We start from the raw sequence: 26,055 nt of genomic DNA, 5'->3' as shown, positions 1-26,055 counted from the left end.
GCTGCTGCTGTTTATCTTGGATAATAATGTAGTTAACTCTACCTTAGACTGGCAATTCTCTGTTACTTTTCTGTAATGTAATCTTAACAGAAATGGCAGTGGGGGAGGGGACTTTGAATCTAAACCTCCCCCAGCTGGGCAGTTTGTGCTACACCCAGGCTGTCAAACTTCTCATGCTTTCTGGGAGCTCACAAACATGTTTTTTCCTGCTTTCCATGACTCTTTAGATTATGTTAGTAGTTCAACCAGTTAGCAGATAGTGTTTACCAAACTGCACCGGTGATGATAATACAAATATAGAGTAACTTACTGTTTACATTGTCTGTTACAATGTAAGTGCAGTTGCAACACTTGTTTCCCATCAGTTTTATGTTTAATATGACCTCATGTTTCTGTCACTGACACAGTATTTGCAATGTAGGTTAAGCTACTTTGTGTTAAGATGTTACCCTCGAGCTCCTTCACAAACGCCAAAAAATGTGCGAATTAGTATAAATATATTCCTACAATATTTTTGTATGGGGTGCAATACAAGGATTAATGTTTGTTGTTGGTTTTTGTTTGGTTGTGGGTTTTTTGTTGGTTTTGTGGGTTTTTTTTTGTTGGTTGGTTTGGTTTATGTTGTTTGTTTGTTTAAACTAATAAAGGTTTTTATGAAATTTTATCTGGACAGGAGGGGAAAGCAGACAGATGCTTATGAGTGCCCCATGGCTGCAGCTGCCTCAGTTCATTCATTTATTGCCTGTTATAACTTGGAAGCATTCTTTAGGTAAGAGAACAACTTCAAAATACATTGTCTATCATAATACACTTCTATGTTGCATCTTTAAATTGTTTTGTGCTCTCAGTTGTAAAGATATTTATGTGTTTGGCTTACATGTGAAATTATAAACCTAGCTTCCATATGTTAGAAACTGGTAACACTTTTGCAAGTGGATTTTATGTGCCAGGCAGAGTTAGGAAAGGGACAGTGTGCTCACTGGACAGAAGAACATGTAATACGTGCAGGCTGTGTGCACCACAAGCCCCTGATACAGCACAGACATTTGATTTTTCTTTGGAGATAGCTTCTCTTGTATTCATAATTAACATCTTTACTGCACCTGTGTTAAACTCTACAACTCTAGAATTGGTATGAACTGGGTATTTTTTCAAAAGATGGTGTTACTACCTGGAAGAATCTAAAGTCTCATGTCTCCCATCTTTTAAAGAAAAATAAAAAAGTGTTAGAAGGTTTCTAAAGATGTTACTACTGGTTGGACACAGTACTTTGTAAACACCTTCAGTTTATAAAACTACTTTTTCATTTCAAACCTGTCATGATTTAGAGAGATGTATGTTGCTGTTCCTATAGCTTTCCATTCAACCATCTTCAAACAATGTAAAATACCTAAGTGAATTTTGAGGTTTTGGGTATGTTTTCTTATAGCAGACCAAGATAGTCTTTCATACCAACATGCAGGGTATTTTGGTGTTCACATATGGGAGTATATTCATACATCACCTGCATCTTTTTTTCCAGATAGAGTTTGATTGATTAGCCTAAGCAGTTTGTTTACTGTCAGGATTGTCACAATGCAGCAAGCATACTTTTGGAGTAAAAGTTTGTAACATTTAAAGCCAAGAGTCCTTGCTTTTTAAAATAGAGTAAGTCATATATTTAAATATGACTGTTTTGATTCATGTGGTTTTGGGATACAGTAAGCTAAAAAAAAAATATTAACATTTCTTATCCAGGTATGTAGTTTCTTAAAATAATCTTCAAGAATCCAGAGGTGTGTTTGTGTTGCATAAGATAACTGATGTGACTAATATTGCAGATCACGCAAAAACTAGATTTGTGCCAACAATTACAGCTTCCATTAGTTAAATGATGGTTTTGAGATGGTGTTTGGTAGAACTAATTTGTTTGCCACATTCCATTGTTCTACTTCCACATCTGCCCTGCACTGTAGAGTGTACTGTCTGTTAGGTTTTTGTTCCAAAATTGAGTTTAGTCCCTCCCATGGGTCTCCCAGACATTGCAGAACAATTCTTCTTTGGTTGGTGGCTTCATAGGTCAGTTCATCATCTGGGACCAGTCCCTGCCTTCTGGTTAAGGAATCCATCCACACAGACAGGATGACTCAACAGTGGGATGGATGTTCAGATACCAGAAAGGTGCTGGTAACTTGACAGGAACTACCACATTCTTTGGAGGTATGTGTGTATGTAAACCTCTCCTTGAATACTACCTGGATTGTATGGAACTCACATGGAACTATGGTTGTGTTTTAAAATATACTCTTCATAGCTTAAGCATTCATAATGGAATAAGCATTCACATTTTTACAGTTAATATTGGGGCTTTATGTTTGGTGAAAAACAATGGAACCTTTGTTTCAGCATTCCACAGTGAATAATATAATGTATTTTTGCTATATTTAGAGTACTGCAAAATAAAATACTAAAAATAGACATTGTAGAGTTATTAGTTTTAAAGAGATGTAGCAACCAGAAAAAGTTATGGCCACGTTCCATCATGGAGAGCATAGATCCATTGTATGCCATGTAGATCCAGTCATATCTCCTCATACATCTGGACTGACCATGCTGCATCTGGTCTCTAGCCTGGCCTGTGGTTTAGGGAAGTGTTGTCCTTTCTGGTGGTTCTCACATGTCAGAACTTCTTTGTGGGAGCCAAAACAACACCCTTGAAGCTTAGGTAAGTTTCAAATAAGAAAGTGAAAATTTCCATTTCTTTCAGAAACGTATTTTACTGAGGTGTTGCAGATTTGCATGGAAAACAACAAAAGCATAGGGAATCTTCTCAACCAACAGCATTTGCTTAATTTCCTTTTTTTTCCTGCACTTTAGTTTTGGGCAACAGCTAAATTTGTAGTTCCTTCTGAGGAGGGAGGAGAAAAAAAAACCCAAACAAAAACATGTATTTGACTCAAGCTAAATTTAGCAAAGGCATGAGCAACTGAAAGAGAGGGTTATGTCATGGTTAATTGCTACATCCATACATAATGCTTTGCAATGTTCATTCATTGTGTGACTTACAGCACTCAAAAGTCATATAATGTGGTCATGTAGATGATAATTTGATAAAATGGTCTAGTAGCAAAACATTTACTCATGCTGAGCTTTCATCTCCATTGCATTAGTAACACTAATGAATTGTTTAGAAATACTGCTTTGGTTTGGGGTGTATTGTCCTTCATTCTCTTTCCTTGCTGCCGTTGCTTCTTAATGCAAGGCAAGTGTTTATTCAGGGAAGCAAAAACTGAAGTTATTAAAGATAATTTAAAGAGTGTTACTAGCTTATCCTTCCACATGTATCACTTAGCACCATCATAAAGGGAACTTCAAAGAGGCTAAGGGAGGATTCCTGAAGCTTACTAGAATAAATTCCTTGGTGGTTGAGGTGATTTGTCAGGAGAACAATCAGTAATGAATCCGGTTGAGAACTGACTGAATAACAGAGTTCAGTCTAGAATGGACTTGAGTAGAAAGCAGAACTCGTCCTCACGCTGCTCTTTTCTGAACTCTGGCTCATGTGGCAAACGTTCCCCAGTGGAGCAGATTCACAGTTTGCAGTATTCCAAGGTCACTGTCTTTTGAACCTCTCTCACTTTGCCCTGTTTTGATAAGCGGTCTCTGAAGTTTTTCGTTGTTAGTTCAACAACATTTTTTCCTCTCCTGGCATGATTTAAAAAAAGAAAACGACAAACCAAACTGAAAAACCCAACAAAACAAAGCAGTGGGGGAGTTGGGCAAAACTGTTGAATCTGAATCTTCTGAACATGTCTGTTCCAAGTTCATCAGTGTTTAAACAAGGAGTTTATGAATTGGGTTTTGTAGCTGATAAAGTTCTTCTAGAAGTTGTGAGTAGATTCTGTAGTTTGTCTGCTGAGTTTGAACTTAAACATGCACAATTTGATACTGCTAAACTAAATTGCTGTTAAATGCTTTTTTTTCCCTCCAAAGTGCTTTATGTGCTATCAGGTACTAAGGCATGAAACCTGACTTGATAAGTTAACAATCCCACCCTCTTCAGATTCAAATCAAGTTGTACAAAATAAAAAGTACCGAGAAAGAGGGTCCTTGCTAATGTCTGTGCACTGGTTTATCGATGTACCTTTTTGCATAGTAATGTGCTATCTTTAATTTTTACCAACTTATTATCTCTTATATTCACTGCCTTATTTCCCTTCCTCCCCTAATCTTCTGGATATTTCTAGAGACCTGCTCTACATGAGATCTTTCAGGAAACATTGCAATTTGACTTCATCAGATTCTTCCAGTGCTTGAAGCTTTCATGATGAAGAGAGCTAGGCAGAAGGTTGTGGCTGAAAATGAGGCTCCTGAAACATCACAGAAAAGCAAAAAACAGAAAACTTACTCATATGGGTCAGTGTTTGGTGAATCTGACTTGCACACCTCCATGGACTGGGGAAGCCTTCCCCACCACGTTATCCTGCGTGTTTTCCAGTTTCTACCTTTAGTAGATCGTGCCAGGGCCGCTTCTGTCTGTCGAAGGTGGAATGAAATTTTTCACATCCCAGATCTCTGGAGGAGATTTGAATTTGAACTTAGCCAGCCAGCTACTTCTTACTTAAAGTCTACGCATCCTGATCTCATTCAGCAGATTATCAAGAGACATGCTGATCATCTGCAGTATGTCAGCTTCAAGGTAGGTCTGGGAGGAACAGGCATCTTTTGTCATCTAACTGTGCACAATGTGTGCAGCTTCTCTATGGCAGCTGGCTCAGGTGTTGTACCTGAGGAGCCTTAGGTTAAAAAATGCAGCTACTGCAACAGTTTATTCCCATGTGTGCACACTGTTTCCTTCCCTTTTCTGCACTCTAATCTCTGCAGAGTAAAGGAAGAGCTAATGCCATGCTATACAGTGCTGAATTTGAAATTATGTGTTTTCAGAATGTATAGAATACATAGTATTCACAGCAGTTTGTGGATCACAAGTTATTAAATACCTGTAACTTCTGCACTTCATAAAACTGACTATGATAAATTGGCATTAACATTGCTTAAAGCAATTTTTATCCTTTTTCAACTAGTCTTCTCTCATCTCAGCTTCTACAGAGGAGGAGGATGAGATGAAATAGTGATTTGTCCAAAGATAAATCAGGCTAATAGATGAATTGAGAATGAGTTCATTATTCAAGATGCAAGGGTAGTGTCCCTGCGAGGAAATTGGATTGGTTTGCTGGAGTGGATCTAGGCTTTATAATCTCTTTTTTCTGCTTTAAGTGTTTAGAATTGGCATTTTTAAAAGGTGCATACATACCACTGTCTATCATAACAGTAATGCTAATTACAGTTGTTTAAGAAGGCACAAGGTTATTTGAAGGGAAGGCTTAGAGACAAGCTGTTCAAACTCAGGAAAATTTTCTATTAGTAACTTTCCTGAACTCTTTATTGTCTTGACATTTCTAATTGATGTTCCATGTTGTCCTTGAGGAAAATGAGATCTGGTGCAGTACAACTGAGTGGGTGTGGAACTTGCAGTCTTAGATATCCTTGATGTTGTTTTCTAAATAGTAATAAAGAATGACTTCATTTTTAAATTGCTTTTATAGGTTGATAGTAGCACTGAGTCAGCAGAAGCTGCCTGTAACATCTTGTCTCAGTTGGTGAACTGTTCTATCAAGACTCTGGGTTTGATTTCTACAGCAAAACCAAGCTTCATGAATGTCTCTAAGGTAACGTCCTACAAACTGTAACTCTGAAGCCACTTTAACTCTCTTACACTCTCACTTTTTGGTAATTTTTATGGAACAGGCTGTATTTATTGGCATATTTTTAATTCATGTCATCCATTAGTATCAGGAAAATACTTAAATGTTGATTCCATTCATTAAATGTAGTAGTGTCAATAGTTTGTAGAGATGGGGAATCATTCAGGGCTTGAGTTTCCTTGTTTCTAGACAAGAATATAGAGTCATCATGTGCTGCAACATATTGTTAAGATATTTGAGACTTCTTTGCTGTGACCTATAGTCAAAGAAAAAATTTACTTTCTGGAAAATAAAATAAATGCCATTTCCTTTTTTCTGTAGATAAATTCTAGAAACTGCAGGCTCCTCACTGCATCCACTTATCTCTCTTCCATTACAGTGAAAAGATAAATCAGAGTGGATGAGTTAGCTACTGAGTGTAAAGTTAATTTTTATTGCATGCAGCAGCTTATTCTTAAGCAAAGGTTTCCTATGTTCATGTTCAAATAAGAAGAAAGGGGATGCCTAAGAACTGATTATTTTTGTGCTTCCTGTGCATACAGGCATGAGGCTTAGATGCTGAAGTTCTGCCTAGTTGTAATTAATTTTTTTCCCTCCCTCAATTTTTCTGAACAGGCCCACTTTGCTTCAGCACTGACAGTAGTTTTTGTCAACTCCAAGTCATTGTCATCAATCAAGATGGATGACACACCACTTGATGATCCTTCTTTGAAAGTTCTTGTTGCTAACAATAGTGACACTCTAAAACTGCTCAAAATGAGCAGCTGTCCTCATGTGTCACCTGCTGGTGAGTAGTGAATATATATGAAAGATGTACTAAAGTGTCATAAAATAATAGTCAAGGCTTAGTTTGAAACAAGTTATTAGTAAGATTTCTAGTGGTGTTCTGAGTCTCTTAGAGGTCTTTTATTGACCTAGATTTGGCTTTGGAGACTTGGAGGGGAAGAAGAATAATGTCTTTGTTGGATTAATGAAGGTGTAAGTGCTCCTTGCTTTGCTACATCTTCTGTAATACTGGGGATATATTTTTTTTTAATTCTTCTTCGTTGTGTGGTGATAAGCCTTGAAGAGGAAGAGCCTCCAAAATTAGTGCAAGCCTTTAACACGTTCCCAGGGTTTTATGTTTGTTGCCAGTTCTGGGTAAGGGTGACCAGATGGGTGCCTCTTGTCGTGTGCAACTTTTTAAACTTCACTGGCATTGTGTGGGGACACACATGCAGTATCACCAGCCTGGGGAACCAACTACTGCTTGGTGGGATAATGGAGGTGCAAGCAGTTGTCAGGAAAGGTTTCACAAGTTGCTGTGAGTTTAGCTTGCTGAGCAAAAGTCTTAGCAATTCATAGTGTATACAATTTTAAAAAGTATGAGTTTGTCTTCCAGTTTCTGTGGTGCCCTCGTGTGGTCAGATCTGGTAGTGTGAACTTGCTCATTTTAGCATTGGGTGGTGAAGGGCTCACTCTCTTGAAGGGTACTAGAAAATACAGGCTTACCAGAAAGTGCAGTGGTTTGGAATCCCTCTCACCTTTCTTCTGAAACCTTGGTGCTGGGGAAAGGGAATCCTGGTTTGGTCTCTCTTCTATGCTCTTATCTAGAGTCCACAAAAGGTGACTCGGTCTGTGTACTTTGTATTCCAACAGATTGGAAGCAGTTCTTTTGTCTGTCTTAATTCAGGGAAGGGTGTGTTTTAGCATAATTCTTAAGCTAGGCTGCTGGTGGTCATTTGAATAGAATCCTGAGTTGAATGCTGAAGGAAGGAACATTAGGGAAGGGAACAGTGGCAACTTCAGCTGAATCTTGCCTGGTTTCAGTTGCCCTTTCAAAGGTGAGGAAATTCTGCACAGGGAAGGGCTAAGAGGAAGAAAAATACGCAGATCCAAGATAAGTACCATTAGTTAGACTTGCTTCTTTTACTGATAAGTGTTAATGGCCAAAACCCCATAAAAGGGTGTTGCTCTCTAGCACTTTATCATATTTCATGGGGTTTGGATAATGGCAGGAATAATCAATAGCATTAGTACTTGTTTGAGCTTTACAGCCAACAACTGTGCTTATATTCACTTTTCACTTGACAGAGTAATTTTTTTTGTTCCTCAGGAATTCTTTGTGTGGCTGACCAGTGCCATGGACTTAAGGAGCTGGCTTTGAACTACTACATACTAAGTGATGAACTATTGCTGGCTCTTTCAAGTGAAAAACATGTTGATCTGGAGCACCTTCGCATAGACGTCGTGAGTGAAAATCCTGGACAAGTTGAATTTCACACCATTAAAAAGCAGAGCTGGGACGCTCTTGTCAAACACTCCCCCAAGGTCAACATTGTGATGTATTTCTTCTTGTATGAAGAAGAGTTTGATGCTTTCTTCAGAGAGGAAACCCCAGTTACCCACCTTTACTTTGGTCGTGCAGTAAGCAAAGCGATGTTGGGTCGTATTGGCCTGAATTGCCCCAGGTTAATTGAGTTGGTGGTGTGTGCTAATGGGCTGCAGCCTTTGGATGAGGAGCTCATCCGGATCGCAGAGCGCTGTAAGAACTTGACAGCAATGGGACTTGGTGAATGTGAGGTAACTTGCAGAGGTTTTATTGAATTTGTGAAGATGTGTGGAGGCAGGCTGACCCAGCTTTCTATAATGGAGGAGGTCCTGATTCCAGATAATGATTATAGCTTAGATCGACTTCATCTGGAAGTCTCCAAACACCTTGGAAGAATGTGGTTTCCTGATATGATGCCAACGTGGTAAATTCTCTGTATTTGTGGGTAAGCTGTAAGAGTCAGGGTGTTGCTTTCTATGCAAATAAAGAATTTTAAAAATGAAATGTGAAAACATTTCAGGATTAGAATTTTCTACTTTGAGAACCTTGTAGTGTAACAGGAAAACATTCTAGAATGCTAATGGTATACTGAAATAGAAAATAGATTAAGCATTCTTAACACTTTGGAAAGTATGTCTGTGGTTTACAGATGCTTCAGACTTCAGTGAACTTGAGCTTCTCTAAGCTGTAGTTTAAAAATTCCATACACAAAGATATTTTTCTTTGTGTGTGTTTCTTTGTTTAGTCTTTCTGATGTATTCGGAAGAGGATTAAAGAAAGGTTTTTCCTTTAGCAAATTTAGCTTTATGGGAAGCTGGATACAACTTGGAGTTCAGGAAAGGTATGATTTGCCATGTTTTATGCAGCTATTTTTCAAAATATTTCTGTTGTAAGTGTAAAAGCTTGTACATAAAAAATACTTGCACTGGCCCAGATTACTCATGCCAGTCTATTAAAATGTTGTGGTAAATAAGCTATGCTTACAAAAAACTTTGGACTTTTAAATTGCACTTTAAATAATTTTGTCAGATTATCTAAACTGTAGGACTGCATTGTACAGTATGTTGTTTTCCAGTCATATGAATTAAATGGATGGAAAGAAGACCTTGTTAAAATAATTTGTAAGTTTTGACCTAGATTGGTTGCTTGGGTGAATGACAAAGCACTTTGGAAACTGTGAGAGTATGAGGAGGAGTTTCTGAGCTTGAGAGAGTTCAAGTCCTTGATTACAGAGGTTGATCTGTGAATGCTGTTCCATGGTTTCATTAGTAAGAGATAAGAAGAATCTCAGAAGTGTGGCTAGTGAGAAAGATCAAATGGCATACAGTTGTCTTCAATCACTTTGTATCTGGAATCAAGTGTTTGGAGCACTTAGGAAAATCAAAGCAATAACAAAAACCCCAAACAACTTGCAGATTAGAGGCCAAAATGACCTGTTATAATCTTGTCTGTGCTATAAGCCCTGATTTCTGGGCTAGGAATTGCTTGACATGATCCCAAAATTTTACTTCAGGACTGTTTAATACTTATTACTATTAATTATTTTTTGAGGAAGTTTTTTTTTAATTATTATTATTTCTTTGTTTTCTTTAAAAGGAAAAGGAATGGTGAGTTGACTTGAATTAGAATATGTATTTTTGTGTTGAATTTTGCACATTGTAAACTGAAATGAATTGTATACAAATTTTGCTGTAATTATTTTCATGCTGTAGTTATTCTATCTTTCTACTTACAGTGAGAAGTCTGCATTTGATTTGCTGGTAGTATTTGTCACATCAGATAAAGTGTCAGTTTCTTCCACACTTACACTTATTTACTTCTTTACTGGAAGAATAACAGCTAAAGGGTTAAACCACCATTGTCTTGGACAGACTTGTTCCCAGTTGGGAGCTAAAGAATTTAAGATAACAGAGAATGCATGTCTGAGTCAGTGGTGCATTCTTGCCTGTTGCACAGTTAAGAAGCATCTGCCTCTGTTAGCACCTCTTACCCAAGCACTTGCTTCCTTAATCAGCAGGACTATAATTACTTTTAAGCAAAAGACTGAAATGTCTCTAAACAGTATTTGGTTTGAGATGTGTGGTTTGCTTTAAATGTAAACATAATAAAGTGATCTAACACCTGCACTGATACTAGACTCTGACCCATCTGTTGCACCGCATCCTCCTGTTAGAGAGGGTTCAAAGGCACCAGTCATGCACCTTTTCTGCCACATGAGGGGGTCTGAGCTAGTTTTGATGCTTGCTGACTTTCCACACTCCTTGAGAAAGCTAGTAATAATTAGGCATTGCTAACTTCTTGATTCTCTTGTAAATTCCAAAAGAAACTTGAATCTTATTTTTCCTTGTGTTTCCTTGTTTTCTTTTTGCCATCCAGTGGAGGCACTGGTTGTTCTGGCATGAAAACTCCCAAGCAGTATTTTTTGTGCTTTTTGGAGTGTTTCAATGAGTCTCCTTCTGGTTTTCCTTGGTTCAGGTGCCTTCAAAAGTGATCTTGTTTGCCAAGGTGTAGTAAAGTTCATAAACGAGCCTCAGATACAATGTCCACAACAATTACAGGTGCTTAACTAACTGGTACCTGGAACATGTATAAATGTTAGCAACTTGTAATATGTAAGACCCAGAGTATTGAATGAGTAGTCATATAAATTGTTGATGTACATACTGGACAACTGTTTTAATTCTGGGAAATACATCTCTTCCTTCCTTCCTTCCCTGAAGGCTGCCCTTCACCACAGGCTGCCCACATGATAAGTAAAAACACCTTTTGGATGCTGAGATGAATTTATTTGGAATTCACTACATTTCCATTTCACTCTCTTCGCCCTTTCCCCCTTTCAAGGTTGCTGGTAGGATCTGAGTGATCACAGTTCTCAACGTGAATATGAGATATGATCCCAGGAAATACTCTTTGCATGGGCAACATTCTTCCAAGGACTTGGCCCTTGGAAATTCTACCGTTGTATCTGGTAGGATGGATGCAGAGCAGTTTTACACAGAAACCTGGTGAAAACAAGAGGAGGGAAAACATCAGGTGGCTGATGAAGCTTTTGTTCTCCTGTGCTAAATGTATTTCAGAAATACTAACATTTTCTGTCTTTTCCACTGACAGCAAAAGTGTAAATGCCAAAATAGCAAAGATACTGTGGTTGCAAAACCTAGATAGTGGTTGGAGTTGTTGGCTTGGTGGTGGAGGGAAGGTGGGTGCAAGAAGAAGATGGGAATTCCTGGGAATTCCTATCTTAGTAAAGAGAAGAGTGTTCTACAGAACTCAAAACTCCGTTTTTTATAACTTTCCTTCCATTGTAATTTAGGCTCCAACCTCAATACTTGAAAAGATAAAACTAACAAGTCCTGAAGGTGAGATCTCATCTCATATTGGAGACTGGATGCACTTGCACTCTAACAGGAACAAGAAGTCCTGCCTACAGATGGATAGATGCAGTGTTTCCAAGCATATACTTTGTTTAACTACTTGGCTGAGCGGCAGGTAATAATGAACTCAAGACAAAGAAATATTAAATGAAAAATAGTTATTTACCTGCTCCCCTGATTTGGACTCCATCATCAATGGCGTTTCCGTTGTGAAAGAATTTAACAGGCCCAGAGAGCTCCCCAGAAAAGGGAGCATAGACGGTTGCTCCATCGGCACAGATGACGTCCACAGCCTTGTGCTTCCCCTTCCCGTTGCGTCTGAAAACAAAGCCCTTGTTAGAGAAGTCTCTTGTCAGGCCTGACTTTGTAGAGAGAGATCAGTTAACTCACTGTAAGATCTGGAAATGGGTTGTTTGTACTGAGACAGTGTTGACAAAGTTGGTTGGCTGAAGGATCTAGAAAAAGGTTTTTGGTGTAGATGATATAAAGCCATGTTGGCTTGATCTGATAGAGCTGGAGGCTTGCAAGTTGGAGAACATGCCTTTTTTCCAAGCCTGTAGATAGAACTGTAAAGTCACAGCAATGTTGTTTGACAGGTACCTGTGGAGCACCTCAAGGCCAACCTTCCACAAGACAGTTCCCAACACCAGGTCAGGCACAGCTTAGTCTGAGTCATAAAAACCTCCAAGCAGAGAGATTTTATGAACAAAGCGAGCAGCCTGTTCTGGTGCTGCACTACCCCTGTAGTGAAAATGTTTCCCTGTGTCCAACCTAAGCCTTCAAAACCTCAATTTCTTAATGACTCAAAACAGAATTCAACTCTGTGTCAGTGGAGGAGCAATAAAACCCCCCGTTCCAGTTATGGAGTACCTTGGAGCTCCGTAGTATCCGCAGCCGTATCTGTCACAGCCTCTTATCTCGTTGGTAGGATTCCCTGAGCACAGTGTTGCCCAGTGTCTGTCTTGCTGTGGGAATGGTGGGACATCTTTGGAATACAGAAACACAGCACATCGAAGTTAGCATTGAGGGTCTATTTTGATTTTAGTCAGATAGGAACATACTGGAATTGCATCCACACATGGAGTTGGATGTTTCCTCCACAAAATGTATCACCCTTTTAGGAACTACAAATAGAACAAATGCCTAAGGTTGGATTCTAATGTTTTTACATCAGGGCTGGCTCCTGTGAGGACCATGCTTTAAAGAGAAACATTCAGAAGAGCATCATGGTTCCTAGAGTGTAATTTGAGGGATGAAAAGAGACATGGTTTCTTGTTCTACACCCAGACTAATGGGACACCTCAAGTCTTCTACATGACTACCAAATCTTTAAATATGTGATTGCAAAGAATCACCCTAAAGTCTGGCAAGCTGCAGTACTGACAACATTGCTAGTAGTTGACAGGGCACAAACAGAAGAGTTTTCTGCTCAGTTTATTGCTGAGACTTGATGCTTCTGTCATGGGGGGGCAACAAGTACAACTTGGTAAGCTGATACTTTCTGCATTCTATTAACTCTGTCTACAGTCCTGTTATGCTGTGTTTAAAATACATATTTTCTTTCTTTTGAAGGTTGCTGTCAGGGAGAACTGAAGACAGAGGGCACCACTGCTACTTGATATTGTCCTTATTTGAAATTAATAACTTAATTTTCACTAATTATACTACTTATTCTGGAGTTTATTGTTGTTGGTTTTTTTTTTTACCAGGTGTAAGTAGATGAGTAGGATCAGAGTGGTCACAGTTTTCAACGTGGATGTGGGAGATAATGCCAGGAAACACTTTCTGCATGGGCAGCATTCTCCCAAGGTGTTGCCCTCGGCGGATGTGGCCGTGGTATCTGATGGGGTGGATACAGACGAGCTTGACACAGAAATCTGGGAGAGACAGGAGAGGAAGCAAGGTCAGGAAACATCAGCTGCCTCTGCTTTTGGGGTGAGCAAGACCCCAGCCCTGCTACGTTCTTACTGGAGGCTGTAATGCTGAAGGAGAGATGTAGGTAAGGTACCAACAATCCTGAAATCCAAATTACTTGGATTGCTATGGAAAGAGGGAGTTGGAAAAGGGAGACTGGAAAATATCTCAGCAAAATCAAAGGCATATTTCTGAGACTTTATTACTACAATTCATTTTTTTGTTTGTTTGTTTCCTGATTTGGGTTCGATTTTCTGCTACCTGATTTTTACCTCCCTTCTTCCCTTTTCTCCAAGAAAAGCATAGGAAAAGGACTACATCCTGCTAGGATTTCTGATATTTCTTAGCAGCAGTCTAGTTGTGCACCAGTGTTGGAACTAGAGAGGCTGTAAAGTGAATCAATTCTTGGCTTCAAGAGCCACAGAAACCTTCCTGAAGTAAATCAAACAATTCCTGGTGCGTTCCTCACAATGTTTCTGCTGTTACTACTTGCCTGATCCTGTGATCTGGACTCCATCATCAATAGCATTTCCATTATGAAAGAACCGGATGGGTCCGGAGAGCTGGCCGCTGAAAGGAGCGTAGACGGTTGCTCCGTCGGCACAGATGACATCCACACCCACGTGCTTCCCTTTCCCACTGTGCCTGGAAACATAATCAAGGAATTGTCTGTCAGGCTGAACATCATGGGTAGATAGAGCAGTTAGCACAGTGTCTGAAACTTGTCTAACAAAAACTTTGCACCTGCGATTAAATCCAGAACCTGAAGGGGCTCCAGAAAAGCTGGGGAGGGGCTTTTCACCAGAGGGCAGTGATTAGACAAGGGGGAATGGTTTTAAACTTTAGCTTGTATCAATTAATCTGCTCAACTTCCAGTAAGCTGTTTCTGAATGTTAAATACCTGGTTTATAAGAAACAAGAGTAAATTACACAAATCCTTGGAATACTTCCCATTTCCTTCACTACTCTGGTTGCTGTATTATCTGTGTTAGCTCTACCCATGCATCAGTTAGTGGTGCTGCTAGGACTGCACTCCAGTGAGACTGCCAGTTAACATCCTAAAAATGGGTAAGAGACCCTGCAGGGAGCAGCCTTCCCTCGTTTGAAATGTTATCTCTGGTTAAACTCTACTCTTGTTCCCATTTGATTTAGGAGAACAAGAGCAAACATCACTGCTCCAGCCTCCCTTACCTGTCAGCACCGAAACGGCCACAACCATATTTATCACAGCCTCGGATTTGGTTGCTGGGATTCCCCCTGCAGATCGGTGCCCAGTGCCTGTGGTGCTGTTGGGGTGGGTGAGCATCCAGATGCTTGGCAAAAACTGCACAGGAGAAAGAGGAAAACAGGGAAAATGCAATCACATTATTCATATGGTACAACAGAAGGTGTCAAGCTGCAAAATAGTGTGTCTGAAATGGAAGATGTGACTCTTCTACCACAGAAGAGAGATTTCTTCCATAAGTAGTTTGGAGAATGACTCATGGGTGTCTATAATTTGAGAACCTAGAGGTAAAGTAACATTTTATAACCTGTTATATAGACTTGATCCCTTTTTCTAGAGGCCTTATTTTAAGATAAGCACACTAAAAACAAACCTATTGCTGGTTTTAGTATCACTTTGTGAAATAAGTCAAATGATTTTCCTTTTCTTCACATCTTCAACCTCTAAACACAGCAATATATGACTCCAAAAGCACACCCAATTCCTCTTTTATAGTAGTCATAATTGTGCAGATTGCCATAACTCTTCCTAAAACCAGACTGGAAAAGCTCAGCATTCTTTCTGTTGGAGCACATGTCAAAAATTGATCAGTGTCTGCCTAGAGCCGCGAGGTAGCAAACCCAACTCACCAGTGGACACCAAGCTGACCAGGGTGACCAGACTGAGAGCTGGCATCTTGTGGCTGTTTCACCCCTGTTCTTTGAGTGAATCAAAGACATTGAGCAGTAGCTGCCCTGGGGTATTTATGTGTTTTTGAAAGCCCAAGTCTGTTGTCTTGGCCAATCAAGCTTGAGCAAAGTGTTACAGCTCCGGGCAGAGTGTGTTGCCATATTAGGCACTGAGGATGTCTTGCCAATTCTTAACAGTTGGTAGAGCTGGTTGGGAAAGAAGGATAAAATAATTGGTCTCTTAGCACACAGTAACAGATGGAAACGAACCATCCTATATTTCAGGAAGCTCTGGTTGAAACATTTCTTAACACCTTTTCTTCCCTCTCCTGAAGCAAGGGCACACTTAGGCCAAAAGTGGCGGCAACCAAGAATGTGGTCCAGAGGATTGAGTTGGGGGGAAAAGATGAGCAAAACTACCCAGTGGACATAACCAGTTTGTCTTTCCCTGCTCAGTCCAGTGTGTGTGCCCATTAGAGATTTTTAGCAGAGTGACAGAGAACATGTAAAAATGTGATGTTTGGTGTGGCAGGAATATTTACTTAGGCTAAGAAATGCAGATGCTTTTGAATGGGAACACGTGGGTTTTGTGCTGTTCAGCTGAAATTGTCACCTACTCTAGAGTTAAATCCATGAAGTGTTTTCACTGAAACCCTAGTTTTTGACAACTAAAATACCTTCAAGTTCTCAAATGAAGAGCTGCAAACCTGAGTTGTCTTACATAACTGATGCAGAGTTTAAACATTCTGGGGTTTAAAATTATTTAGTATCTGCTTGTTTTCAGTTATTGTACTATTAAGCAGGCTCATTAGTGGTTCTTTTCATTGTTCCTTCTATTCAGTTTTTCTGCACTATGTAAGAAAAGCATTAGATTTTCTTTATGGGTATGCCTTATTTAATATCAAACTTAAATGAGTTGTGGAGCTACCACATCAACCATCTGATAGTCCAAGTTACAGAAACCTCTGGAAGACCTGCAGGGTTTATTCAGAGAAGCAGATCACTCTTTCTCCTCTATCTCTCTGTCAGACTTGTAGTTAGCAAAGACTGTCTGTACATTGTGTTTTCTGAAACTCTCCATGGAACAGGCAGCTGGAGACAAATTTTTCACTTGCAGTTCCAAGCTTTTCTGGAGCAAATATTTAGCCCCCCAGCAACCTTTTAGCCCCCTCTGGGTTATTACCAGTGACTTTGCTGATTTTTCCCCTGCTGCTTCCCCGTCCTGCCAGAAAGATCTGCTGTTTTTCACACTTACAGCCACCAAAGATTTATAGACATGCTTTGTCCACTCAGACTAGTTCTGATGGGGCTCTTGGCTGTAATTTTCTCAATGTACCAGGCTTACAAATGATACAAGGTCCTGGGTGGAGCTCTAGGCAGGTGTTTGGGGTCTGGGGATGCTGCTCACTCCTGAAGTGAAAGGTGGGGTGTGTGGATTTGTGTGACCCTGGCCAGAAACAGCCTTTGTTGCTACAAGCTGGGAGAGCTTGTGTAATAATCCCTGCAGCTTTCCAGGCTGACTCACCTTCATCTGGCAGTACCTTTCTGTAACCCCCCTTGTCTCTCCTTGGCACAGGCAGTCACCTGGAGAGGTGGGATGGGTGGCCTCTCTCAATGAAGATTTCATAGCATAGAGGTAGCAAAGTTCTTCTGAGCTTGGCTAGCTTGATACTAGCTTTTTTATTTGTGTCTGGCCATTCTCAGCCATGGGGTCTCCAGTGGGGGGGACCTACAATAATGATCTTTACCAGATTTTATTCCTGGTTAACTCCTGACTGCCAGTTTGCACTGGTAGTGTTTTAAATATCCCATTATGTACGTTTTAATTGGGGCAGACCTACCTTGAAAAAAACCTAACAATTTGTATAGATTTTTGTGAATTTGCATGCTCATCATTTTGCCATGGCAGGAATTGCAGCACCTCAATCCACTCTGTAGAGTCTTGCAAAGGACAGGCTGGGTATAAGGCCCGTGAGCTGGTAGGCACAAGGAGAGAAGTACAACTGTTCTAAGGGCACAGACACTGAAGAGAAGAAGCTTTTTCTCTGAGCCCTGTTTTGCAGTCTTGTATTTTGTAAAATGACTCTAAGCTACTTTTCCTTTGCTATTTTTGCCATCTCATTAGTGTTACAGAGCTGCCTCCAAATTGCTTGTAGGTATGTACATCTTTTCTGTTTTCTCCAGAAGACATTTTAACAGCATTTTGCCTTGCTCTGTTCTTTCAAAAACATGTCAAAATGTCATTTGCTACAATAATGTATCTAAAGCATTTCTAGGAAAACATTCTTAAGAGAGTTTTCAAGTGTATGATACCGCAGTTGAGATTTCTTGGTGTGTTCACCATCTTTCCTGGGTGAGCTGGAAGGTTCAGACCTTTCATCTTGGCTCTGGGGAAGCTCTGGGCTGAAGGTGGTGGGATTGCTGTGTTGGGCAACAGAGACGTTAGTGTAACGGTTGGTGGGTCCAGTTGTGAAAACCCCAACCTGGCTGCTTAGCACACACTAACAGAAGGATATGGAACCACCAGGCAGTGTTGCACAGCCCTGGGAGCTGCAGTTGCACCATTTCCTTCCCCGTGGCCAGGAGTGGGCAAGGAGCTGGAGAAGAGCCGGCGAGAGCAGGTGGGCTGACTTGGGAAACGCGGGCTTCTTTTTCTTGCCCAAACAGGGTGAGTTCCCCATTTTCCCCCTTGCATGTCAGCAGCAACTTCCCTGGCTGTGCAAGTCCCTTTGAGGTCTCCTCGTGGACTGAGCAAGAGTGCAGGGGGCAAGTGAGTGTTTGGGCTGGTATCAAAGCCTGATGCAGTCCTGGAGAAATCCCTACTTTGCTATTCAGCCTTCCCAAAGATGCTGTGACTCTGCTGTGTAAATGATGTTGTGTTTCAGGAGGGTCCTCTGCCAATTACCAGAGCTTTGAACAGATGCCACCTGCCATGGACAGGTCCATAAAACTTGCAAACATTAGACTAGTCCTTAACTATTAGTTATCTGAATATTATCTCTTAATGAGAAAAGTCAGATGGCAAAGGGATGGAATAAGGTTTTCAGAGGAAAAAAGCCAGAAAACAGCAACACACACCTGGGCAGTGGTAGTGGACCCTGTGAGCAGAACATCAGCAAAAGCCAAGCCCTGAGGCAGAGAAAATCCAACCCACCAGCCAAGGCCTGTGGTTTCCTTCCAGCTGTGCTGTCATCCTCTGTTTGTTGCCCACAAATGAGGGCTGGTTTCTGCATCTTTTCCTTGCCACAAGTTTCAGCTCTGGGATTCAACCAGTGTCCTGAACCTGGTTATTCGCTTCATAAAGTCCTTCCTCTTTGCAACCTCTGTGGGGCTGCAGTCCCAGTGAATTGGATAAATGAGAGCTGCACTTCTTATTTCTTGGTGATGCAGCATCCTCACTGTATGTTTGCCAGGCTTGTTAGCAGGGAAGTGAAAAGGTAAATCCCCTTCCTAGCTATATTCTACAGAACAATTGGCTTTGTCCCTCTTGGCTAGCCCAGTGTGTTTGGTGTGGGAACAAGTCAGTGTTGAGCACTTGCTTCCTTGCTGATCTGTGTACAACATGTTACCAAAGAAACTTAAAAGCTGTTTGTCTGGAAAATAAATACTATTCTTTGTGCTAATCATCAGAAATGAATTGTGATTTTAAAATGAACTGCAGAAGACTTTACTTCTGCAATGGGCAGCTCAGGCTTGCTTGGTGAAAATCAAGCTGGCACAAAGTAAAACAAATTGCATTCTTTGTTTATTCAGGCTGCTGATCACTTGAGGAGACTGAGACTTGAGGAATTTTGCCATAATGATGAATTAAGCTTTGTCTATGCAGCTTCTTGTAGTATTGCAGGAAGATCAGCAGGTTGTGCTAGCTGCTCAGCCAAAGGCACAGCTGGGCATGGCATTTTAAGCAGATAGCAAGCTGTGGGAGATCTGAGTGTGCTGCCTTTCTTTGCTGAGGATGAAGATGAAGTTGTGCTGATCTGAAGACTCCATCTCAAATTTATCTCCCCTTTTAAATATATCTGATGAACATGAGTTAGACAGGTTAAGATGAGGAAGATTGAGGAACACAACATCTTTTTGCTGCCTGTGCCCTATCCCATGGGGAGGACAAAACTCTGGCTGAATCCTCCAGAAATCCTTTGCTGTTTGGGGAAATAGAAGGGTACAGCACAGATTTGGGTTGCAGCCTTAGGCAGTTAGTGGACCTTGTGGTACAAATGTAAAATGAAAGGGATAGTAAGGAAAGGGATCCCTGCAGAACTGGAGCAAAACCAAAGCCATTCTGCATGGCCTGAGTTTACCAGCTCTTCCCTAGAAATCCTAGTTGCCTCTGTTACTTCCCCAGCCCCTTTCCCCTCACCTTGGATATTTCTAGCACTGTGTGCTTTCCCAGCCCTTTATTTCCTTCCCAGCATCTCCTACAAACTGTACTTTCCCTTCCTCTACACCCAGTTATTTTTTTACTAGACTGAAGAGATAAAGCTGGGTTTACTGACACTGTTTGCCCCAACTGCACTGTAACCTCAAACAGAAAGTGGTGTTTACTTTTTCTTCCCTGCTGCTGGGAAGAAGCTAAAAGAGATCCAGCTAAACCGGGAATTTTTAGCATTCGGCATCCCTGCTCCACAGCACTGCTCCTCCTCCCTGTGCTGCTGGAAAAACCCAGATGAAATAACACCCCCCGGAGAGGGTTTGTGAAACCAATCTGTGGGGACAGGCCAGAAAAACACTGAGCTGTTGTCACTAATTTAGTGGTGGAAATTATCTTTGTAGAGGAGCAAAGTCAGGCTGCTGGCTGGGAGGCTCAGAACCCTGCTCAGTCTGCAGGGCCAGTTCAGTCTGACATGATGCTTTGCATGGAGCTGTGGAGTTTTGATGGGGACCTTCCCTTTTCCAGGGTAAGAGGGTGATAACTGGGTTAAAACCTGGGATTTTAACCAAATGAAACTCAGGTGGGAGTGCTTCTTTTCTGCTGGCAACCAACTTCATGACAAACAGTTCAAAAATTGATCAAAACTGGAGAACTCTGGAGCCTTTTGTTGAAGTGTTTCTGCTTTTAGTGTAAGGAAAAGGGTTTTTCTCACAGCAAACTCCATCATATCTGAGTCACCTTCATTGTCTGGTTACTGTCTGCCCCCGTAGCTTGGGGCTATTTGTATGGATGTGCTGATGCATCATTCAGAGCAAAATTAAACTGTTTCCTGGGGAAAGTGAATGGGACACAGCAGGTTAAGCATTTTTCACAGATGTAGCAAAAATCTTTCAGCAGTTTCTCAGAAGAAATGAATCTGCTGTCAGAACATCAACAGCTCCCACTGAAGCAGCTTCCCTGCTTATCTGATGCTGCAGCTGCATTAGAAAACCACAGAATCACAGAATTGTGACTTGTGTTTGTAGCACCTGAGTCCTTGAGGATCCCAGGAGCATGTTTGTGGTCGTGCCCAGAAAAGCCCTGTCCTGTTAACAAGAGCTTGTTGTCCCAGGAAAGTCTTCAGGTGATTTACTAATGGAAAGAAATGCCTCACTTGGACAAAAAGAAACCTGGCAAACAAGGCAATCCTGAAGCAGGGGTCTGGGGAAAAGGAATGAGTTACTTCATTAATATTGCTGTATGGTTTTGGTCATGGGCCCCAGGAAAGATTTGGATTTCAGCTTTATACATTGGGGGTTTTTTTCTCTCCCCAGCTGCATTAAAAAAGCAGAACCCAGCCCAAACTCTGTGACAGCACCAAAGAATTTCAAAACAATTTGTAGTGAAGCAGCCCTTTAATCATGTGGTTTTCCAGATGTAAGCACAAGTGAAATTCCTGGCTTATTGAAGAAATCTTTGTGTTTGGCTGCAAAGAGAGCAGAGAAGTCCAAGAGGAGGGAGCTGCAGCAGGTTTAACCTCAACCACAACTGAGCACCAGGCAGCCACTGGCTCAGACCGTACCCTGTGGGATGGGGGGAAGAGAACTGGAAGGGTAAAAATGAGGGAACTCGTGGGTTGAGATAAGAACAGTTTATTAATTGAAGTAAAATGCAAGAAAATAGAATAATACTGATTACATTGTAATGAAAAGGAAAATAATAAAGAGAGAGAAATAAAACCCCAGGAAGACAAGTGATGCAAATGAAAACAGTTGCTCATCACCAGCCAACCAGTGCCCAGCCAGTCCCCAAAGCACAGCCCCATTCTACCTGCTGTGAAGAAAATTAACTCTATCCCAGTTGAAAGCAGCACAAGGATCCACCCCCTCCCATCCACTCATCCTCCCCTGCTGCTTCAGCCTTCATCCACAAGCAGTGATGTGCAGGATACAGGAACAGCTTGAAGCATGTGTTATATTTTACTCTGACTCTGGTTGTGTTCAGATAACTACCAGCACTTTCTTCCTGGATACATTTTAAGTAGAACAACTGTTGGAGGCACCGACTAGAGTGACTACTAATGCCCAAGCAATTTAATGAATACACAAGTGGGGGCTGAAGGCTTTGCCCCTGAGGTGCAGCTGCCTGTTTACACATAGGGAGTAGGATCTGATAAGTCACAGTTCTGGATGTGGACATGGGATATAATCCCTCGGTAGACCTTCTGCATGGGCAGCAGGACGCCGATCTTCTCTCCCTTCTTGATGGGGCCACTGAACTTGATGGGTTTGATGTAGAATATCTTGACACAGAATCCTGTTAACAGGGGAGAGAGAAGAGGGAGAAAGTGTTGCTTCTGTCAGATGGTGTAAAGGCAAAGAACGTTCAGTAGCAAAATAAAAATGACAATTGAAGGGTGAGAGATTGAGCAGCAGAAAAAGTTGCAGAAAATGCTGCGATGCTCCTACAGCATCAATAGGAGAGAGGAGGAAAAGAAAGAAATTAAGGGCTGGGGAAGGGGATTAAATGGGTAAAGCTCCCTGAGCAGGTCAGAAGTTGTTCCTTTAAACATCCAAAATGTGCAAAAGGACCAGCCTCATCCTTTGGCTCTTTTAGCAGAGACAAATGCTGTAACCCTTCCAGTCAAGTGTCCTGCATTAACAGAAGCCAGATTTCAAAGTTACAGTTTTCACTTGGATGGACATGCAATCACACTGCAGGTTGGGTTGGGTTCATGATTTTTGGCTCAGTTAAAAGCTCTATATGTGAATTGAAGCATTTTGCAGTCAGGATTTGCAAGACACATGTTCCAGCTGGGGTACCTGATCCTGAGAGCTGCAGCCCGTTGTCGATGCTGTTGCCGTTCCCGTAGGGCTTGGCTTGCTTGTCAATCTTCCCCGAGAAGGGTGCCAGCACATCTGAGCCATCCTTGCACACCAGGTCCACTCCCTTGTGCTTCCTCGCACCTCTGAAGAAGAAGAGCAAGGTGGGTTAGCCCATGTCAGAGCACCTTGCCAGCTAGAAACCCTCCTCTCACCCAACTTTTCATGCTCATTTTGATTTTAGGGAAGTTTCAAGCTCCGCCACCTCCCTCCCCCAGCCCGGGACCTGGGGCTGTTGTATCCACCGCAGCCCCACGAGTCGCAGCCTCTGAGCTTGTTGGCAGATTGGCTTGAGCAGACTTTCCCCCATTTTGCTGCAGCAACTGGAAAAGAAGAAAAGAGAAAAACAGAAGATGAAACCCATGATCTAGAAAGGGAATTTCCCAGCCCATGTTTTTTAATCAGTTGCAAGGTCTCTTGGACTTTGCTGTAACCGTGGAACAGGCTCCAGGGAACTAGAAAGTTGTTTGTCTCCTGATGCAAGTTGATTTTAGGGATGTGATGGAGCAGCATTTTTTTTTTTGGTTTATGCTTTGCCCAAGGATGTTTTATGGTACTTAGAGCAGTGACTTCAAAGCAAAAGTGCAGAATGTCTCCCTCTCTGGAAAGAACACCATGAAGTGACCTACTGCTCTCCCATTCCCTGGGCAGGTGGGCTGCACTCACATGAGGTTGGAGCTAAGGGATGTCTCTGCCCTGAAGGTGACCTGAGCCATTCAGAATCTTGGGATACTGAACTGTAACTGTAAAAAATGGGGCTGAGAGAGACCCACCAAGTCCATTCCTATTCCCTAATGTGGAAAGTTAGTCAGAATTAGAAGCTGTCATCTCCCTTTTGCTAATTGCACTGTTTCAAAGTAGCAGCCAGTAGGGTCATATCCTCCTATTTTTTATTCCAGACTCCAGCTGTCATCACTCTTGGTCAAACCCACGCTGAGCTGATGGCCCCAGTGAGGTCTGAGAAAGAGAAGGCATTTATAGAGAGTAAGGGAGGAAATTCATCCCCTGACTCGGTACCTTTTATGAGCTTCTAATACCCCTGGTAGCCCCAGCAAAACTAGCAGGGTTTCCCATGGGATGCTCTAGCAAGAATGGGATGAGCAAGAGGAATGAGTTGAGGTTTATTTGTGTGTGTGAACATCTTGAGAGGGACCAACCCTGTTGGGATCTGGGAATACAGAAAAAAAAGGGGAAACGATTTGCTGGTGCTGAAGGTCTGGTGCTAAAAGGGTGCAGGAAATCTCTGATGCTTCCTCAAGCAAAGCAGCCCTTTGTTCTAGATAGTCTTCATTTATTTTAATGAATTGTGTATTCTTTGTAAAATCAAAGGTAATGACAATAAACACAGAAAAGTCTCTGGGAACAGCTGGTGCTCAGAGAGCTAATATTTAGGTTAAAGGCTTTTAAAAAAACATGCATGCTGTCAGCTGCTGATGTGCCTCACTGAGTCTTTTTTGTTTAATCAACATGAAACATAAAAAGTTGAGAGTTCAGGTTAGTAGTTCAGAAATGTAACTGCTACTGACTTCCTTCATGTAAAGCTTCATCAAGTGGTTTAAGAAAGCATTTTAATAGTCAGATTCCCTGTGCTTTTAACTACAGTTCTGTGGACTTGCAGAAAAATAAATAAATATTGAAATTAAAATTATAATAGATTTTAGGTTCTGGAAACACGAATAATCCAAATTGAATGCTTTTAATTTAACCTGGAAATGTTCAAGGCCAGGCTGGACAGCACTTTGAGCAACCTGGTCTAGTGCCCATGCAGGGGGGTTGGAACTGGATGATCTTTAAAGCCCCTTCCAACCCAAACCATGGTTCTATGATTATTACTCCAACAAAATTTTGCCACAACTCTTTATTATATGCATAGGATATTTTACTGCTGAGGTTTCTATGCACTGCCAGAGGGGATATTTGCAAAAGCAAAACATGGCAGAGAGCAAGTGAGTTGATAAATCCTTACAGAGATACTCCATATAAAAAAGAAATTTAAAAAAAAAAAAAGAAAGAAAGAAAGAAAAAAGAGGAGGAAAAAAAAAAAGAGCAAGCAGGTAGATTATGATGAGAAATGTTTGCCCAAACTCAGGTAACTCACCACTGGAGATGGCAATGGCCAGGATGATGGCTGTGACTCGGTGCATTTTCATGTGTCTTGAGAGCTCTGCTTTCAAAGTGCAAGGTCAAAAATATTTTGCTTTCTATTTATACATCCCAAGAGAGGCTGTATCCACATTTTCCCAGCCAATCAGAGAATCCATGTGGCTTCAGCTCTTTTGCTGGCAGGCTCAGGCCAATGGCAGGAGCTGAGGGCAGCACTGAGGTGTCCCACCAGCCTGGCTACTTGGTGGGGGGTAGAGGCTCCAACTTCTTTAGCAGCTACGTGGGTTTGTTTGTTTTATGGTTTTGTTTTTTGTTTTTTGTTGTTCTGGTTTTTTTTCTTTACAAGGAAATTATAAACATTGAACCCAAATTTCAAGGATGATTTGTAACTGTTTCTCCATTCCTGCTTGTTGCACAACCCTGAAGTTTAACAAAATAACTTGGGTGGACGAAGGGGAAAAAGAGTTCAAATGAATGTAAAAAAAATATCTGGGCATGTGGAGACTTTGCCCTCCCACCACTTTGTGGGGAGAAGTTCAGGCAGGTGGGCACAGCCCTGTGCCCCACATCTCACCCATCACCCTCGTGCTGGAAAAACCTGATGAGGTGACCTGTGAAATGAGAACCTTGCCCTCCACATTTATTTATCCAGTTTCACTGATGCATCCCAGATATAACCACGTTGCTGCTGCTGAATTTTGGGATGTGTTTACAACCTTCACTGTGCCTAAATGGAAAATGTTCTAAACCCTAGAATACTGTGGCTGAGCAAAAGTACGGGAAGTGGAAGATGAGAACAGTGGAGCATGAACAAGGCCACCTTGGGAGTTGTTTCTGGGAAGGGAGGGAACACGATGCCCTTGTTTACGGGCAGGAGCTGGAGATGTTTGTCTTCTTGGCTCTTCAGCCACCCAGTCTGCACCACTGGGGGTCACTGACTTTTTTGTTTCCCTGTGCAGTAAAACCCAAGAGCCCAGGCTAGACACAGCTCTGGGTCAGGGCTCACAGCTGGGATGCTGTGCCCTCCCTGTCTCTTTTGTGGCACCAGATGCCTCAAGACTGGCCTTACATCCCCAAGCTGAGCCAAGAGAAGTTCTTCTGCATGGCCTTCAAACCCAGCTCTGTCAGTGATGGAGACATCAGGTGCTGATGGATGCTACAAAGCAGAAGCTGTATCTAATGGAGAGGAGGGTGATCCCATCAGGATGTCTTTAAGACACACACCCTGCCTTCTCCTTTCCCCTTCTCCCAGAGAAGTGCCATCCAACCATGTCACTTCTGTCTGTCATCCAGCAACAGAGCAGGAGCTTGGCTTGGACAGAGCCAACATCTGAACACAACGTGATGCTTGGCTGCATATGAGTATTTTACTCATTCATTAATTCATTAAATGCAGACTAAATTATTTGCTGATATTTTGTTATACCTTGACATGAAGATCAGGGAGGTGAAGAGAGATTAAGATAGATTTGTTGTAAGCTGT

The 26,055-nt window shown here is 41.6% G+C and overlaps 3 protein-coding genes across 4 annotated transcripts; 1 reads left to right on the top strand and 2 right to left on the bottom strand.

Moving 5' to 3' along the window:
• The first annotated feature begins 707 nt into the window (after positions 1–707).
• Positions 708–8,782, top strand: FBXL21 (F-box and leucine-rich repeat protein 21). 2 transcript variants are annotated; one of them, XM_009995364.1, is made up of 5 exons: positions 708–769; positions 4,306–4,678; positions 5,586–5,708; positions 6,360–6,531; positions 7,840–8,782. In XM_009995364.1, exons 1-5 carry the CDS (start codon positions 708–710, stop codon positions 8,481–8,483), a joined length of 1,374 nt encoding a protein of 457 aa, XP_009993666.1. In that variant the 3' UTR covers positions 8,484–8,782. The 2 variants fall into 2 exon arrangements, with proteins under 2 accessions (XP_009993666.1, XP_009993674.1); XM_009995372.1 differs by lacking the exon at positions 708–769 and having other exon boundaries at positions 4,304–4,678.
• A 2,084-nt stretch (positions 8,783–10,866) lies between these two features.
• Positions 10,867–15,243, bottom strand: LOC104386710 (myeloid protein 1-like). The gene is made up of 7 exons (XM_009995353.1): positions 15,198–15,243; positions 14,535–14,667; positions 13,837–13,988; positions 13,136–13,306; positions 12,300–12,414; positions 11,596–11,747; positions 10,867–11,057 (listed from the first exon to the last, which is right to left on the bottom strand). Exons 1-7 carry the CDS (start codon positions 15,241–15,243, stop codon positions 10,867–10,869), a joined length of 960 nt encoding a protein of 319 aa, XP_009993655.1.
• A 6,493-nt stretch (positions 15,244–21,736) lies between these two features.
• Positions 21,737–24,619, bottom strand: LOC104387016 (leukocyte cell-derived chemotaxin-2-like). Its single transcript, XM_009995703.1, has 4 exons — positions 24,568–24,619; positions 22,696–22,792; positions 22,410–22,555; positions 21,737–21,903 (listed from the first exon to the last, which is right to left on the bottom strand). Exons 1-4 carry the CDS (start codon positions 24,617–24,619, stop codon positions 21,737–21,739), a joined length of 462 nt encoding a protein of 153 aa, XP_009994005.1.
• Positions 24,620–26,055: the final 1,436 nt, after the last annotated feature.

Source organism: Chaetura pelagica, unplaced genomic scaffold (assembly GCF_000747805.2).
Source record: "Chaetura pelagica isolate M959 unplaced genomic scaffold, ChaPel_1.0 scaffold420, whole genome shotgun sequence".
In the NCBI taxonomy this organism is placed as follows: Eukaryota; Metazoa; Chordata; class Aves; order Apodiformes; family Apodidae; genus Chaetura; species Chaetura pelagica.
Note: the sequence above shows the minus strand (reverse complement) of the source record. Positions and strands in the feature narration are given on the sequence as shown.